The sequence below is a fragment of the Scyliorhinus canicula genome, chromosome 4, assembly GCF_902713615.1.
Source record: "Scyliorhinus canicula chromosome 4, sScyCan1.1, whole genome shotgun sequence".
In the NCBI taxonomy this organism is placed as follows: Eukaryota; Metazoa; Chordata; class Chondrichthyes; order Carcharhiniformes; family Scyliorhinidae; genus Scyliorhinus; species Scyliorhinus canicula.
Window position 1 is genome coordinate 4,894,302 of NC_052149.1, and position 16,934 is coordinate 4,911,235.

A 16,934-nucleotide genomic window follows, 5' to 3' on the forward strand; every position below is an offset into this window, starting at 1 on the left:
CTATCTGTGTGGAGTCTGCACTTTGGATTGGATTTGTTTATTGTCACGTGTACCGAGGTACAGTGAAAAGTATTTTTCTACAAGCAGCTCAACAGATCATTCAGTACATGGGAAGAAAAGGGAATTAAACAAAATTCAAGAAAATACAAGAAAATACATGAGAATACATAATAGGGCAACACAAGATATACAATGTAACTACATAAGCGTTGGCATCAGATGAAGCATACAGGGTGTAGTGTTAATGAGGTCAGTCCCTGTGTCTGTGTGGGTTTCCTCCGGTTTCCTCCCACAAGTCCCGAAAGACGTGCTTGTTAGGTGAATTGGACATTCTGAATTCTCCCTCCGTGTACCCGAACAGGCGCCGGAGTGTGGCAACTAGGGGCTTTTCACAGTAACTTCATTGCAGTGTTAATGTAAGCCTACTTGTGACAATAAAGATTATTACTATGAAGTCTTTCCCAATAAGTAGAATTTATCAAATGGTCTTTTGGAAACCAAGCATGTCACCAACCGATAACTGAATTGTTTCCTCAAAGTAGCCAATCGGCTTCGTGAACCAAGAAATGTTTGTATAATTTGAATTGGAAGTCGGTGTAGAAAATAAACACTGCTTTGAAATTCCTGGAGCAGGGAGGGAAACGGTTGCGGACAGCGGGAACATAGAACATAGAACAGTACAGCACAGAACAGGCCCTTCAGCCCTCGATGTTGTGCCGAGCAATGATCACCCTACTCAAACCCACGTATCCACCCTATACCCGTAACCCAACAACCTCCTCCCCCCCCCCCCTTAACCTTACTTTTTAGGACACTACGGGCAATTTACCATGGCCAATCCACCTTTGGACTGTGGGAGGAAACCGGAGCACCCGGAGGAAACCCACGCACACACGGGGAGGACGTGCAGACTCCACACAGACAGTGACCCAGCCGGGAATCGAACCTGGGACCCTGGAGCTGTGAAGCATTTATGCTAACCACCATGCTACCGTGCTGCCCCAAAGATGGCGTAAAAATCCAAACAAACACGGAATAACATAAAACCAGCCTGATAACTCTCCAAAGGAGAGCTGAAAGCGGCTTGAATTTGTGATTGTGTCCCTCAGAATTTCAAAGTGACTTCACCTACATCGAATGCCTGTGAAGTAAAATGAATTGCACCTGCCGCTGTGCCTGACATTCTACATAATGAGAATGTACCAGAGCTTTGTCTTCCGAATGGTCGTTCGCATGTGAGAGTCAAGCAAAAATTGGGGGAATCAGAATGGAAACTTTGACAAATGTCCTTAAAACAGACACCCACATTCACCTATCTCTGCAGGTTTTCTGCTGATTGAGGTGAGGATCAAAGGAATATATTGTCCCCCAAGTTCAAAGTTCTACGCAGTATATCTGAGCACTGTGACGATCGTCAGTTAGTTTGGTCAAGTTATTTCAAACGGGAGAGTCTTGTCTGCAATACGATGCTGTTAAGGGCGATGGAAGCAAGATTTAACTATCAAAAGGGAACATGTTTGAAAGTGAAAGCTTTGTGGGACTATGGGGGAAGGAGAAAGCAGCATTATTCAAGAGCCAGGCGCAATAGAACAGTACAGCACAGAAGAGGCCCTTCGGCTCTCGATGTTGTGCCGAGCATATGGTTGTATGGCCCAAACAACTTTTTCCAGTACTGTCTGATTCTGTGCCCTTAATCCATGGTTCAGTTGTGCAGAGATCCATATGGAGATGATTAAACATCCTCTTATCCATAAGGTTAAAGGAAAAGGAAAACATTTGTGGATCATATTTGGGAATAATTTGTTTTGCATATTCCGCGCACGTGTGCCATTGTGTTTATGTTACCGTTGAAAAAAGAAAGAGTTTGGAAATTAAATACTTCCAGATCTTTCCCAAGCGCTTCCAGACCTTCGAACAATTTGAACAGCATCTTACGCGTTGGAGATGGAAAAATGCTGGGTTTGGGTCTCAGCTGATTAGATTGTTTCTTTCTGTGTGAAATTCCTTTCCCGCCATTTACATTGCGGATCCGGGGGTTGAGTCAGATCAGATGGAGGGCAGTCAGAGGTTGCCTTGGAACAGAACTGTGTGTGTGACCCGGAGTGCCCTGTGCGAGTCAGTCCATTCATCACCGGGGTTAGCAGCAGTGCGTAACGGAGTGATTGGCTCCGGTGGTTGTCGAGAGTACATGATACAGATCAACACATTCAGTTCAAAAGTCGCTTCGCTGAAAATATATGGAATCAAGGCGAACAGATCAGAACAGAACAGATCAAAGAATTTTTTTTTGCACGACAGCCTTGGTTGGAGGGGCTGAATGGCCTGAATATTCAGGCCATTCAGCCCCTCCAACCGAGGCTGTCGTGCAAAAAAAAAAATCTTTGATCTGTTCTGTTCTGTTCGCCTTGATTCCACCACATAAATGATTTTCACAGTAGCTTCATTGCATTGCTGATGTAAGCCTACTTGGGGCACTAATACAGATTATTATTAAATCTTTCAGTCGCAGTTTTGACATTTTCTTTTTTTAAAATAAATTTAGAGTACCCAATTCATTTTTCCAATTAAGGGGCAATTTAACGTGGCAGTCCACCCACCCTGCACATCTTTTGGGTTGTGGGGGAGAAACCCACGCAGACACGGGGAGAATGTGCAAACTCCACACGGACAGTGACCCAGGTCCGGGATCGAACCTGGGACCTCGGCGCCGTGAGGCTGCAGTGCTAACCACTGCGCCACCGTGCTGCCCTCAGTTTTGACATTTTCAATTGGCTTCCAACGTCCACAGCCTTTCTGGGGGGGGGGGGGGGGGGTGAGTTCCAGATTTCCATTCCCATTGTCGATGTTTGAGACATCATCTCAGATGATCTCGATCTAATTTTAAGGTACTGCCCCAAAGTTCTGAACTCACCAGCCATATTTAATTGTTTCTCTCTCTCTCGATCCTATCAAATCTCATAGGCAATCTAGTTGCATCACCCCTTCATTTCCGAAACTCCAGGGTGGCACGGGGGGCACAATGGTTGGCACAGCTACCAGGCAGCGACAGGGGCCCAGGCTCCATTCCGGCCTCGGGTCACTGTCTGTGTGGAGTTTGCACGTCCTCCCCGTGTCTGGGTGGGTTTCCTCCGGGTGCTCCGGTTTCCTCCCACAGTCCAAAGATGTGCAGGTTAAGTGGATTGGCCATGATAAATTGCCCCTAAGTGTCCAAAGGTTGGGTGGGATTGCAGGGATAGGGTGGGGGATAGGGCCCAGCTAGGGTGGTCTATCGAACGGTCGTGCAGACCCGATGGGCCGAATGGCCTTCTTCTGCATTGTAGGGATTCTATGACCTGCGCAACCTGTCCTCTTCATTAAACTTTATCTAATTTCTGTGAAATGCAGAACACCTGTCAAAACAAACTATATTTTTGATCAACGTTAATGGCTTTCTTAATTTTTTTTGCAATTAACAATTGGATGTTAAATGTTCTCTGCTGCATTTTGCATTGCAACATATCTACCAATCAGAATCTACTTTCCAGCCAATCAGCACTGTCTTCTCATGAAGTATAAATTGTTGTTCCATTTACTCTTGGTTTATCTTGCGAGCTTTCCTGATGAGTCTAGGATGAAAAGCTTTGACAGCATGCTCATTTTCTTTTTGTTTGCTCTAGGGTTTTCCCGGTGACATCGGTTTACCAGGCCCTAACGGACCAGAAGGCCCAAAGGTAAGTTGATAAAACAACACTAATGTTTTTCAATGAAAATAAGAAATGGTGGAGATGTTCTGAAGGTCCGACAGCTTCCGTAGCAAGAAAGAGAAACAGAGGGAGGGATGGTCCAAGTTCCCCTGTGGCATGTTTACCAGCGGTGGGAGAGGCAGGTCATTGGCCGCCATCCCATTCCCACCGATGGTTACCGCGTCTTGTGTGACTCGCCAGTCCGTCGCCGGAGAATCTGTCACGGAGGAGTCGCCTTCATCAGGACCAGAAGATCCCGGCCTCAGTTAATGGCCTGAATTCTCCGGCCGTAACGATTCGCTTCTCCTGCCGGCAGTCCACCCGTGTCCGTGTGTTTCCCAACAGCGCAGGGTGGCTTCAATAGGAAATCCCATTGACAAGCGGTGGGAAGAGAGAATCCCGCCGCCGGAGAATGGCACGCCGCCAGGAAATGCGCAGCTGGCCGGGGAAGCGGAGAATCCTGCCCCATGTCTCAAATCAATGACCTCCCACCAGAACTGGAAGCTATAACCGATGAACACGTTTCTCAGCAAGTGCAGAGGCAGGAAGAACAGCGGAGTCTTGTCGGCAGTGGTCAACTGACAAGGGAGACAATGGCGCAAAGCCAATGGTAGTGATATTGGGGTAAGTCAAGATGCAGGAGATGGAACCAAAGGAGGTTGGAACGGTGAAAGCGGAATTGCAAAGGGGGAAGGGGGAAGCTGGCGAAATGCGACAGGAATGTGGCAGAAGCAAGGAGACCCTGGGGTGCGTATTGAGGTCCCATCTTAAGCACCCACCCACCCCTCCTCCACTGCCGATCAATGTGCTGCAGCAATCCACCACCAGAGGCGCCCTTGGGTTGGATGATTAAACGAGCCAGAAGATCAGGGAATCGGATGCTGCCAGCTTCAATCAGGTCTTGAATTGGTCAACAAGCCTCATGAGAGCTGCCTGCCTGCCCCTGTCTGACCTCCATTGGAGCTGGGAGTGGGAGGGTTAGGGTTTAGTGTTCAGCTTTGTCTATTTTTAGCACCGCTCCCCAACTGTGTCCACCTATGGGGGTGAGAACAGATCCGGAAGAAGCTGATTGCTTTATACTTGGTGTGTGTGTGGGGGGGGGGGGGGGGGGGGGGGGGTGGAGGCAGGATGTTGGTGGGATGTCATCAACATAGGCAGCCAATGGGGGTGGGAGAGATCATGGGGTTGGGGAGGAGATCATGTGATGAGATTTCCAGGAATCCCCAGGATCTGATAATCTACATCTCAGGAAACGAAAGGAAGTGGCTATGGAAATAATGGATGGTTTTGGTTTCATCTTCCAGGGGCAGGAAGGTTTCTAAGAATGTTGCTGGGGCTAGAAAAGTGTAACTATGAGGAGAGATTGGAAAGGTTGAGGTTTGTTTTCCTTGGAACAGAGAAGGCTGAGGGGTGGCTTGATTGAGGTGGACAAAATTATGAAGGGAAGAGATAGGGTGGACAGGATAAAGAGGGTCATATGATCTATTCCTCTTATTTTCTATATTTCTATGAATCCGTCCAACCAGAATTAGCGATCTTAAGCAAGGTAGAACGTCAACAACTTGCTATTTCTTCAAGTGACCACGCATTGTGCAAGGCTGGGAGGAAATCCTCCAATTTCACACTTCTTCAGTTCCCTGAATGGAGGCACATCCAATCCACAACAGCATGACCTCCACCATGGGTTAATCTAGGAAGCAGACCCCAATTCCACCCCAGCTACAATGGGGATCGAGGCCCATGCCAATGACATCAACCTGATCCACACTGGCCATCCAGTCAACGCCCCCACCCCCACCCCGAGGAGCCTGAGTTGCTGCTGCAACATGCACTTTACAGTCCAGAACCATGGATAGCTCCAACGTTCAGTCCATCACACAGTTGATCAGAAGTGTCTTCAGATCTTGCTGCTTCCCATTGTCCACTGGAAGGGTTTGCAGGTTGATAATCAACCTCGTTGACCGTGTTATGAATGAAGTTTCCTTTGCTATCCAATCCTGGAGTGGGAATTAGAACTGGGAGCACTGGCTCAGAGGCATGGCTGCTACCACTGCCCGAATCACCTCCCTTTATTTTGCACTTGGGAATTGAAAAGCAAAATTATTTGAATCTATAACACACCCCGTCTATACCAGTGAGGTTACCCTGTGTTAACAGGTACATTGGACGCGGTCTATCAGCCACGCTGCGCCTGAATAACAGCGCGTGGTGGCACAACGTGACCGATAAATGCCGGGAGACCCCACACCTGGTGTCTACGCGGCTCTCTACTCCTCACGAGATCTAACACGATCGCGCGAGGCGTTGCAATGTGAAGCCCGGCTGTTGTGAGCGGGATCACCCTTTAGCAAATGTCATATTAGAGGGAGACAGCTAGACACACTCTAATAGGCAGTTCCCTGAGGGTAACCGAGGTGTTAGGATCTCTCCCCTTCACCCTGGAGACCTCGGGCGAGCGCCGTTCAGTGCTGGTCCCCAAAAATGGAGACAAGACCGAACATCATTCATAGGGGTCGCCCAGGTAATTGGAGGCCACAGGTATCTGCCCTCTTGGCAGGGTGGCACGCTGGCATTGCCAAGGTGCCCAGGTGGCACTTCCAGGTGGAGGGGCACTGCCTGTGTGCCAAGCTGGCATTTCCTGCACGGTGGTGATCGGGCCCAGGGGGTGCCTAGTGCACGTCTGGTAGGGTGCAGGGGGAGGCCAAGGACATCCTTACAGGTGAGTTGGGCTTGGTGGGAGGGGTTCAGGAGTCGGGATATCGGTGGCATCCCGATCTCTCCCAACACTGAGGAGTCTTGGCGAACGGAGCACCTCAGTGCAGGAAACGGGACTAAATGCAGCCACAGCTGACCGTTAACACTGAGGCCCCATATCTAACCAGAGTTGCACAGATAGCGTTGTATTTCTTGGCTCTGCGAGTGCCTGGAAACACGCGGCTAAACGTGCTCGCTATGGGATAGTTTCTCTGTCACTGGAAGGGCGGCTCGGTGGCGCACTGGTTAGCACTGCTGCTTCAAGGCGCCGAGGTCCCAGGTTCGATCCCGGCCCCGGGTCACTGTCCGCGTGGAGTTTGCACATTCTCCCCATGACTGCGTGGGTCTCACCCCCACAATACAAAGATGTGCAGGGTAGGTGGATTGGTACCACTAAGTTGCTCCTTATTTGGAAAGATAAATTAATAAATCTCTGCCGCTGGAGCTCCGTGTCACGGTTTTCACTTTCACTGTTTGATTTTTCAACGAGACGTCATGTATTACTGTCCAACCCAAAATCAAAAAAAGTTTATCTTGTGAAACGATAATCTACTTTCTTTTAGAATTCAGTTATCCTGAGGTAAGTTTTAATTTGCTGAGTCTGTGTTTTGTAATGTTAACGTACGTGTGTGTGAAACTCTTTAGGGATCTCCAGGTGATAAAGGACCATTGGGACCACGAGGTTCAAAGGGACAAGAGGTAAGCAAGAACCCCCCCTCCCCAACCCTCCCTCCCCTCAACCCCCCCTCCCCTCCCCCCCTCCACCCCTCCCCCCCCCCACCCCCCGCCATGAATGATCAATGAAATGTTAATCTCCTGAACTGCACATTCCTCAAAAGTCAAACTTGCCAAATGCATTGAACAGCTCACGTTCCCATCGAAAAGCATTTCCTGGTGTGCACGGTGGCATAGTGGTTAGCACTGTGGCTTCACATGGCCAGGGTCCCAGGTTCGATTCCCCGCTGGGTCACTGTCTGTGTGGAGTCTGCATATTCTCCCTGTGTCTGCGTGGGTTTCCTCCGGGTGCTCCGGTTTCCTCCCACAGGCCAAAGACGTGCAGGTTAGGTGGATTGGCCATGATAAATTGCCCTTAGTGTCCAAAAAGTTTAGGAGGGGTTATTGGGTTATGGAGATAGGGTGGAAGTGAGAGCTTAAGTTGGTCGGTGCAGACTCGATGGGCCGAATGGCCTCTTTCTGTACTGTATGTTCTATGTCTATATCTGTTGTTGAAAGGGAGATTTATATTTCTGGGCTGGAGTTTCTCCCTCTGGCTGGGGGACAGGGGGTGACTGGAGGTGGAAACCAGCTGGCAGGAAAGGATTTTCATTGCTGCGGTGGATGGAGGGGCATTGGGAGTGGGAGTGGGAGGAGGGGATAGGGGTGATGGTGGTCCAGTCAAGCCAGCTGGGCCAGGAAAGAGAATGCAGGGGCGTTGGGTGCCCAAAGCAGGCTGAAAACAGGCTACCTCGATGCTGTGGGACCTTGTCCCAGTTATAATGGCACTCCAGCCCTCACCCCTCACAACCCTTCACTCCCACACACACCACATCCCCTTTCGATTCCATCTGATGCCTGTCATTTACCCCCTGTGGTCCCTATTCCCCCCCCCCTCCCCCACCATGCCCATTCGCCCACTATACATTGTTAAAAATCAATGAATCCTTTGTGACTGTACAATGTACAAGAAAACGTTTCAAAAACAACAGTAATTCATTAATCATTTTCCAATTTATTGAAAACAATCTCACTTTTTAGTGCAGGACAATAAAAGTGTCAATCATCCAGACCCTTTAAACTAATAATAGTAAAAATTGCAAGCACTTGAAACCTCTTTATCTTTACAGTACAGACCAGAACCCCTGAGCTGTCGATCAACCAATGTGTTCCCTGAGACTTGGGTGTTTCAGCACTCTAATGGATGCCTGGGCTCACAAGAATACTTAATGAGACTTGGCCGAGAGCTCATAAATCCATTACCTTGTTGAAACAGCTGAGCCCCAGGGAAGACATAGCTTGATTGACAGCTCTGGCTCTTTTCTGTAACTTGTATAATGTTTATTTACACAAAATAAAGATGTTTCAATGCCGAAAACTTCTGCTTTTGATACTTAAAGTGTCTGGATAATTGACACTTGTTTATGCTGTCGAAAAAAGGAGTTTTCCTTTCAAAAGTTCAAGGTTATCAATGAATGATTTTGAAAAAACTTTTGTTACAGACCCTAGCATAACTATAGGGTTCATTGATTCTATATAATGTTTAGTGGGTGAATTAGCATGGAGGTTCCATAGCTCTGCATGGGGGCCATGGGGCAGGGCCATCCCTTGGTATAGGAGTCACACATGGCCATGGTGTGTGGCTGGAGAGCGTGCCTTGGCAAGGGGGTGTAGGTGTGGGAGGGGGGGGGCATGAGGAGACCCTTTTGAACTTGCCTTTCAAAAGATTCTCTCACGCAGAATATGGTTAGTGAAAATCTGTAACTTTCTTCCCCAAAAGGCTGTTCAGGCTTCAGGTCAACTGAACATTTCAAAACTCAGATTGATAGGTTTTTTTTTGGGGGGGAGAGGGCGTAATCATTCAGAACCAAGAGTGATAGATGGAATTAACATACGCAACAGTTGCGATCTCATTGAAAGATGGAACAGGGTCAAGGGGATGAATGGCCTCCTCCTGTTGTTGTACACAGGTAGACATTGCGTGAGAACAGGAACAGACTTACTTCTCGTAGCCAGTGGAGGACTCTCTACACGGGAGTCCTCCCTTTCTCCATCTGAGACGTCGTGGAGGGTGTTGCATGCAGCAGTGCCATAGCAACCGTAGATTAAGGTGGTCCATGGACCCCCAGGCCGCATGCCTGTTCTGTGGCCAAGGGGAGTCCGTGTTCCATATTCCTGTAGGTTGCCCGAGGTTTCAGCCCCCTTTTTAGCTATTTGAAGGGGCCGCTCCTCAAATTGTGGTTGAACTTCAACCCTGCGCTCCTAATCGTGGGTCACTAACTGCAGGCATGAGGAAGACGATCTCCTGGTAACCCCGTTCCTGGGCCTACCCAAGTTGGCCGCTAACAAGTCCAGTCAGCGGGCAGTTGAGGAGATTGCCCGGCCCTAGCGGCGTTGCTACTCCGGCTACGTACGCAGGCGGGTGGAGAGGGAGCATGTGGTGACCAGCGACACTTTTCAGCCCTTCCACGACCGGTGGATGCCGCAGTGGCTGGGATGCATCATCACCCCCGGGAACAATGTCTTCATTTAATTTATACATTTCCTTTTGATGTTATATTTTAGTTACAGTGCGCACCAGGCTTGTCACCCCTGTATTTTTGTTTAATTTATTGATCATTGTTTTCTCAAAAAGGAGAGTATAAAGTGGGACTTCTGGGCCACAGGGTACGAGACAGAAATATGAAACGCTGAAGTCTATAAATAAACCCATTATCAAGAAAAGGATTTCAGTCAAGTTACGACATCACCATCTGGCTCAGGATTCAGTTAACATCCTGTACTCAATGGCCAATTTTGCATATTGATAAAGGCCTGCATTAAAACTGGCCATTATTGTTCCAGTGGGATCTTCCGCTCATATAGTTTGCTCTAATATCTGCTCGGCTGCGATTGTGGACGCTAATCTCTAACATATTTGCCAATGTGTACTTGCTCCAAAGGGTGACGAAGGCCCATTGGGACCTCCAGGAAGCCATGGACCATTGGTACGTTCTAAACCTTACAAATGCAACATTTCTCCAAAATTGTAAGCCAATGCCTCGCGGCGTCGGTCTGTAAGGGCGCCTGCCACAGACACTCAGCCTTGTTAACCTTCTAACTGAAAACTCACGCAGGCAAAATATGTCCCACTGTGCGCCATTGCACCAGAACTTTTTGATCTGGATTCATGTGTAATTAATCACGTGGAAAAGTGCCGATTTCCTCTTTGGGATAATGGGGCCTTTTTCTTTTTAGCAGGAAACCGATTTAATGAAGCAGAGACATACACGTCTTTTATTGATGTCAGCATGTTGCTGAAATGCAGGCTGGCAGGTTTTATCTGCAATTAATTTATGAAAACTGTTGCAAAATACAAAAGGACGGTTTACGCTGTTCTTCAATTTTTGACGAGCTTGCGGCTCTGGGTAGATATTTTTGGCAAGTTCTTTTTGCCCGACCTACCTGATCTCCACATGGGCACACCTGGCGGGTTGATCGCAGTATTGGTATCTGGCTTGGATGCAAAAACTGCCAAGACAATCATCCACCTCCAGCATCAACGCTGAGGTTTCAAGTGAGGCATGTTGTTCTGCTTCCCTGCAATAACAATTAGGATGTCAACTTTAATTGGCATGCTGTTGCACGGCAGATGTTGCAGATTCTTGCACTGTGTTTTTAACATGCCGCTCATTTTCAGGATGCTATAGATTTCTGAGTACCAGTAAGACATTAAATACATTGCAGCTCATCGCTGCCTTGTTACATTCTCATGTTAAGCTGAACACATGTCGCTATGTGTACCACAGAGCAGGAGATAGTACGGAAGCTTCAGGGAGAAGCCAGATCAGAGAAGCCAGATCAACATGTGTGCGGGAGAAGGGAATAGAAGGATATAGCAGGGAATTGGGTGACATGTTGGGAATGTCACTAATAATTTAAAGACCGGTCTGGGGACATGTGTTCAAACACCACCATGGGAATACTATTAAACATCTGGAATATAAACCTAGTCCCCCTAATGGTGATCATGAAACTGTTATTCATTGTCATAAAAAACATCTAATTTATTAACATCCTTTAGGGAAGGAGAGCTGCCCCTTATCTGGTCTGGTCTACATGTAACACCAGACACATAGTAATGTAGTGGATTCGAAACTGCATTCTGAAATGGACGAGCGATACACTCCGTTCAAGGACAATTAGGGACGGGCAACAAATGCAGGCCTGCTGACGGAGTCTTAATCTCTGCTGGTGGGAGAGTCTCAGCCTGTGCTGGTGCGAGAGTCTCAGTCTCTGCTGGTGGTGGAGTCTCAGTCTCTGCTGGTGGGAGAGTCTCTGTCTCTGCTGGTGCGAGAGTCTCAGTCTCTGCTGGTGGGACAGTGTCAGTCTCTGCTGGTGGGAGAGTCTCAGTCTCTGCTGGTGGGAGAGTCTCAGTCTCTTCTGGTGGGAGAATCTCAATCTCTGCTGGTGGGACAGTCTCAGTCTCTGCTGGTTGGAGAGACTCAGTCTCTGCTGGTGGGAGAGTCTCAGTCTCTTCTGGTGGGAGAGTCTCAATCTCTGCTGGTGGGACAGTCTCAGTCTCTGCTGGTGGGAGAGTCTCAGTCTCTGCTGGTGGGAGAGTCTCAGTTTCTGCTGGTGGGAGAATCTCAATCTCTGCTGGTGACAGAGTCTCAGTCTCTGCTGGTTGGAGAGACTCAGTCTCTGCTGGTGGGAGAGTCTCAGTCTCTTCTGGTGGGAGAGTCTCAATCTCTGCTGGTGGGACAGTCTCAGTCTCTGCTGGTGGGAGAGTCTCAGTCTCTGCTGGTGGGAGAGTCTCAGTTTCTGCTGGTGGGAGAGTCTCAGTTTCTGCTGGTGGGAGAGTCTCAGTCTCTGCTGGTGACAGAGTCTCAGTCTCTGATGGTGGGACAGTGTCAGTCTCTGCTGGTGGGAGAGTCTTAGTCTCTGCTGGTGGGAGAGACTCAGTCTCTGTTGGTGACAGAGTCTCAGTCTCTGCTGGTTGGAGAGTCTCAGTTTCTGCTGGTGGGAGAGTCTCAGTCTCTGCTGGTGGGAGAGTCTCAGTCTCTTCTGGTGGGAGAGTCTCAGTCTCTTCTGGTGGGAGAGTCTCAGTCTCTTCTGGTGGGAGAATCTCAATCTCTGCTGGTGACAGAGTCTCAGTCTCTGCTGGTTGGAGAGACTCAGTCTCTGCTGGTGGGAGAGTCTCAGTCTCTTCTGGTGGGAGAGTCTCAATCTCTGCTGGTGGGACAGTCTCAGTCTCTGCTGGTGGGAGAGTCTCAGTCTCTGCTGGTGGGAGAGTCTCAGTTTCTGCTGGTGGGAGAGTCTCAGTTTCTGCTGGTGGGAGAGTCTCAGTCTCTGCTGGTGACAGAGTCTCAGTCTCTGCTGGTTGGAGAGACTCAGTCTCTGCTGGTGGGAGAGTCTCAGTCTCTTCTGGTGGGAGAGTCTCAATCTCTGCAGGTGGGACAGTCTCAGTCTCTGCTGGTGGGAGAGTCTCAGTCTCTGCTGGTGGGAGAGTCTCAGTTTCTGCTGGTGGGAGAGTCTCAGTCTCTGCTGGTGACAGAGTCTCAGTCTCTGCTGGTTGGAGAGTCTCAGTCTCTGCTGGTGATGGAGTCTCAGTCTCTGATGGTGGGGCAGTGTCAGTCTCTGCTGGTGGGAGAGTCTTAGTCTCTGCTGGTGGCAGAGTCTCAGTCTCTGCTGGTGGGAGAGACTCAGTCTCTGTTGGTGGGAGAGTCTCAGTCTCTGCTGGTGGGAGAGTCTCAGTCTCTGCTGGTGGGAGAGTCTCAGTTTCTGCTGGTGGGAGAGTCTCAGTCTCTGCTGGTGACAGAGTCTCAGTCTCTGCTGGTTGGAGAGTCTCAGTCTCTGCTGGTGATGGAGTCTCAGTCTCTGATGGTGGGATAGTGTCAGTGTCTGCTGGTGGGAGAGTCTCAGTCTCTGCTGGTGGGAGAGTCTCAGTCTCTTCTGGTGGGAGAGTCTCAGTCTCTGCTGGTGGGAGAGTCTCAATCTCTCTGCTGGTGATGGAGTCTCAGTCTCTGTTGGTGGGAGAGTCTCAGTTTGTGCTGGTGGGAGAGTCTCAGTCTCTGCTGGTGGGAGAGTCTCAGTCTCTTCTGGTGGGAGAGTCTCAGTCTCTGCTGGTGGGAGAGTCTCAGTCTCTGCTGGTGACGGAATCTCAGTCTCTGCTGGTGGGAGAGTCTCAGTCTCTGCTGGTGGGACAGTGTCAGTCTCTGTTGGTGGGAGAGTCTCAGTCTCTGCTGGTGGGAGAGTCTTAGTCTCTGCTGGTGACGGAGTCTCAGTCTCTTCTGGTGGCAGAGTCTCAGTCTCTGCTGGTGGGACAGTGTTAGTCTCTGCTGGTGGGACAGTGTTAGACTCTGCTGGTGGGAGAGTCTCAGTCTCAGCTGGTGGGACAGTCTCAGTCTCTGCTGGTGGTGGAGTCTCAGTCTCTGCTGGTGGCGGAGTCTCAGTCTCTGCTGGTGGGACAGTCTCAGTCTCTGCTGGTGGGACAGTCTCAGTCTCTGCTGGTGGGAGAGTCTCAGTCTCTGCTGATGGCAGAGTCTCAGTCTCTGCTGGTTAGGAGTCTCAGTCTCTGCAGGTGGCGGAGTCTCAGTCTCTGCTGGTGGGACAGTCTCAGTCTCTGCTGGTGGGAGAGTCTCAGTCTCTGCTGGTGGGAGAGTCTCAGTCTCTGCTGGTTGGAGAGTCTCAGTCTCTGCTGGTGGGAGAGTCTCAGTCTCTGCTGATGGCAGAGTCTCAGTCTCTGCTGGTGACGGAGTCTCAGTCTCTGCAGGTGGCGGAGTCTCAGTCTCTGCTGGTGGGAGAGTCTCAGTCTCTGCTGGTGCGAGAGTCTCAGTCTCTGCTGGTGCGAGAGTCTCAGTCTCGGCTGGTGGGAGAGTCTCAGTCTCTGCTGGTGGGAGAGTCTCGATCTATGCTGGTGGGAGAGTCTCAGTCTCTGCTGGTGGGAGATTTTCAGTCTCTGCTGGTGGTGGAGTCTCAGTCTCTGCTGGTGGGAGAGTCTCAGTCTCTGCTGGCGGCAGAGTCTCAGTCTCTGCTGGTGACGGAGTCTCAGTCTCTGATGGTGGGACAGTGTCAGTCTCTGCTGGTGGGAGAGTCTTAGTCTCTGCTGGTGGCTGAGTCTCAGTCTCTGCTGGTGGGACGTCTCACTCTGCTGGTGGGAGTGTCTCAGTCTCTGCTGGTGGGACAGTGTTAGTCTCTGCTGGTGGGACAGTGTTAGTCTCTGCTGGTGGGAGAGTCTCAGTCTCAGCTGGTGGGACAGTCTCAGTGTCTGCTGGTGGTGGAGTCTCAGTCTCTGCTGGTGGGACAGTCTCAGTCTCTGCTGGTGGCAGAGTCTCAGTCTCTGCTGGTGGCGGAGTCTCAGTCTCTGCTGGTGGGACAGTGTTAGTCTCTGCTGGTGGGACAGTCTCAGTCTCTGCTGGTGGCAGAGTCTCAGTCTCTGCTGGTGGCGGAGTCTCAGTCTCTGCTGGTGGGACAGTGTTAGTCTCTGCTGGTGGGACAGTGTTAGTCTCTGCTGGTGGGAGAGTCTCAGTCTCTGCAGGTGGCGGAGTCTCAGTCTCGGCTGGTGGGAGAGTCTCAGTCTCTGCTGGTGGGAGAGTCTCAGTCTCTGCTGGTGGGAGATTTTCAGTCTCTGCTGGTGGTGGAGTCTCAGTCTCTGCTGGTGGCAGAGTCTCGGTCTCTGCTGGTGGGAGAGTCTCAGTCTCTGCTGGTGGCAGAGTCTCAGTCTCTGCTGGTGGGAGAGTCTCAGTCTCTGCTGGTGGGAGAGTCTCAGTCTCTGCTGGTGGGAGAGTCTCAGTCTCTGCTGGTGGGAGAGTCTCAGTCTCTGCTGGTGGCAGAGTCTCAGTCTCTGCTGGTGGGAGAGTTTCAGTCTCTTCTGGTGGGAGAGTCTCAGTCTCTGCTGGTGGCAGAGTCTCAGTTTCTGCTGGTGGGAGAGTCTCAGTCTCTGCTGGTGGGAGAGTCTCAGTCTCTTCTGGTGGGAGAGTCTCAGTCTCTGCTGGTGGGAGAGTCTCAATCTCTGCTGGTGATGGAGTCTCAGTCTCTGTTGGTGGGAGAGTCTCAGTTTGTGCTGGTGGGAGAGTCTCAGTCTCTGCTGGTGGGAGAGTCTCAGTCTCTTCTGGTGGGAGAGTCTCAGTCTCTGCTGGTGGGAGAGTCTCAGTCTCTGCTGGTGACGGAATCTCAGTCTCTGCTGGTGGGAGAGTCTCAGTCTCTGCTGGTGGGACAGTGTCAGTCTCTGTTGGTGGGAGAGTCTCAGTCTCTACTGGTGGGAGAGTCTCAGTCTCTGCTGGTGACGGAGTCTCAGTCTCTTCTGGTGGCAGAGTCTCAGTCTCTGCTGGTGGGACAGTGTTAGTCTCTGCTGGTGGGACAGTGTTAGATTCTGCTGGTGGGAGAGTCTCAGTCTCAGCTGGTGGGACAGTCTCAGTCTCTGCTGGTGGTGGAGTCTCAGTCTCTGCTGGTGGCGGAGTCTCAGTCTCTGCTGGTGGGACAGTCTCAGTCTCTGCTGGTGGGACAGTCTCAGTCTCTGCTGGTGGGAGAGTCTCAGTCTCTGCTGATGGCAGAGTCTCAGTCTCTGCTGGTGACGGAGTCTCAGTCTCTGCAGGTGGCGGAGTCTCAGTCTCTGCTGGTGGGACAGTCTCAGTCTCTGCTGGTGGGAGAGTCTCAGTCTCTGCTGGTGGGAGAGTCTCAGTCTCTGCTGGTTGGAGAGTCTCAGTCTCTGCTGGTGGGAGAGTCTCAGTCTCTGCTGATGGCAGAGTCTCAGTCTCTGCTGGTGACGGAGTCTCAGTCTCTGCAGGTGGCGGAGTCTCAGTCTCTGCTGGTGGGAGAGTCTCAGTCTCTGCTGGTGCGAGAGTCTCAGTCTCTGCTGGTGCGAGAGTCTCAGTCTCGGCTGGTGGGAGAGTCTCAGTCTCTGCTGGTGGGAGAGTCTCGGTCTATGCTGGTGGGAGAGTCTCAGTCTCTGCTGGTGGGAGATTTTCAGTCTCTGCTGGTGGTGGAGTCTCAGTCTCTGCTGGTGGGAGAGTCTCAGTCTCTGCTGGTGGCAGAGTCTCAGTCTCTGCTGGTGGCGGAGTCTCAGTCTCTGATGGTGGGACAGTGTCAGTCTCTGCTGGTGGGAGAGTCTTAGTCTCTGCTGGTGGCAGAGTCTCAGTCTCTGCTGGTGGGACGTCTCACTCTGCTGGTGGGAGTGTCTCAGTCTCTGCTGGTGGGACAGTGTTAGTCTCTGCTGGTGGGACAGTGTTAGTCTCTTCTGGTGGGAGAGTCTCAGTCTCTGCTGGTGGCAGAGTCTCAGTCTCTTCTGGTGGGAGAGTCTCAGTCTCTGCTGGTGACGGAGTCACAGTCTCTGCTGGTACAGGAAACTCAGACAAGGGGACAAACCTTAAAATCAGAGCCAGGCCATTGAGAGTTGGGAAACATTTCTTCACACGAAGGGTGATCGGAGCATTAAACGCCCTCCCACATAACAGTGTTGATATTAAACTTAGTTAATTGTTTAAATGAGAGATTGTTAGCTTTTTGACGCCAGCGTTATTGAGGGAAATCGAGCCCAGTTGGGTGGATGGAGTTGGCTGCAGTGAACAGTAGGTTCAGACTCAATGGGCTAGTTGGCTGTCTCCTTTTCCTGTGTTATAAACTGTGTCATTCTGTTTAGCCATTGAAATAGTGGTGTTTACTTCTGTGTGCAACAAATTATTTTATTCCAGGGACGGCCGGGTCGCAAAGGTTATCCTGGGCTGTTTGGACTCGAAGGAATGAAGGTAATCAGCACGTTCTATC

At 50.5% G+C, this 16,934-nt stretch overlaps 1 protein-coding gene across 2 annotated transcripts in view; it reads left to right on the forward strand.

Moving 5' to 3' along the window:
- LOC119964316 (collagen alpha-1(XXIV) chain-like) overlaps nucleotides 1-16,934 on the forward strand; it is a 341,532-nt gene that overhangs the window by 178,184 nt on the left and 146,414 nt on the right. For both annotated transcript variants that reach the window (XM_038793605.1, XM_038793606.1), the window contains 4 exons: nucleotides 3,657-3,710; nucleotides 7,122-7,175; nucleotides 10,133-10,177; nucleotides 16,862-16,915. In XM_038793605.1, the coding sequence (XP_038649533.1) occupies nucleotides 3,657-3,710; nucleotides 7,122-7,175; nucleotides 10,133-10,177; nucleotides 16,862-16,915 (207 nt within the window). The remainder of the gene's footprint in view (nucleotides 1-3,656; nucleotides 3,711-7,121; nucleotides 7,176-10,132; nucleotides 10,178-16,861; nucleotides 16,916-16,934) is intronic.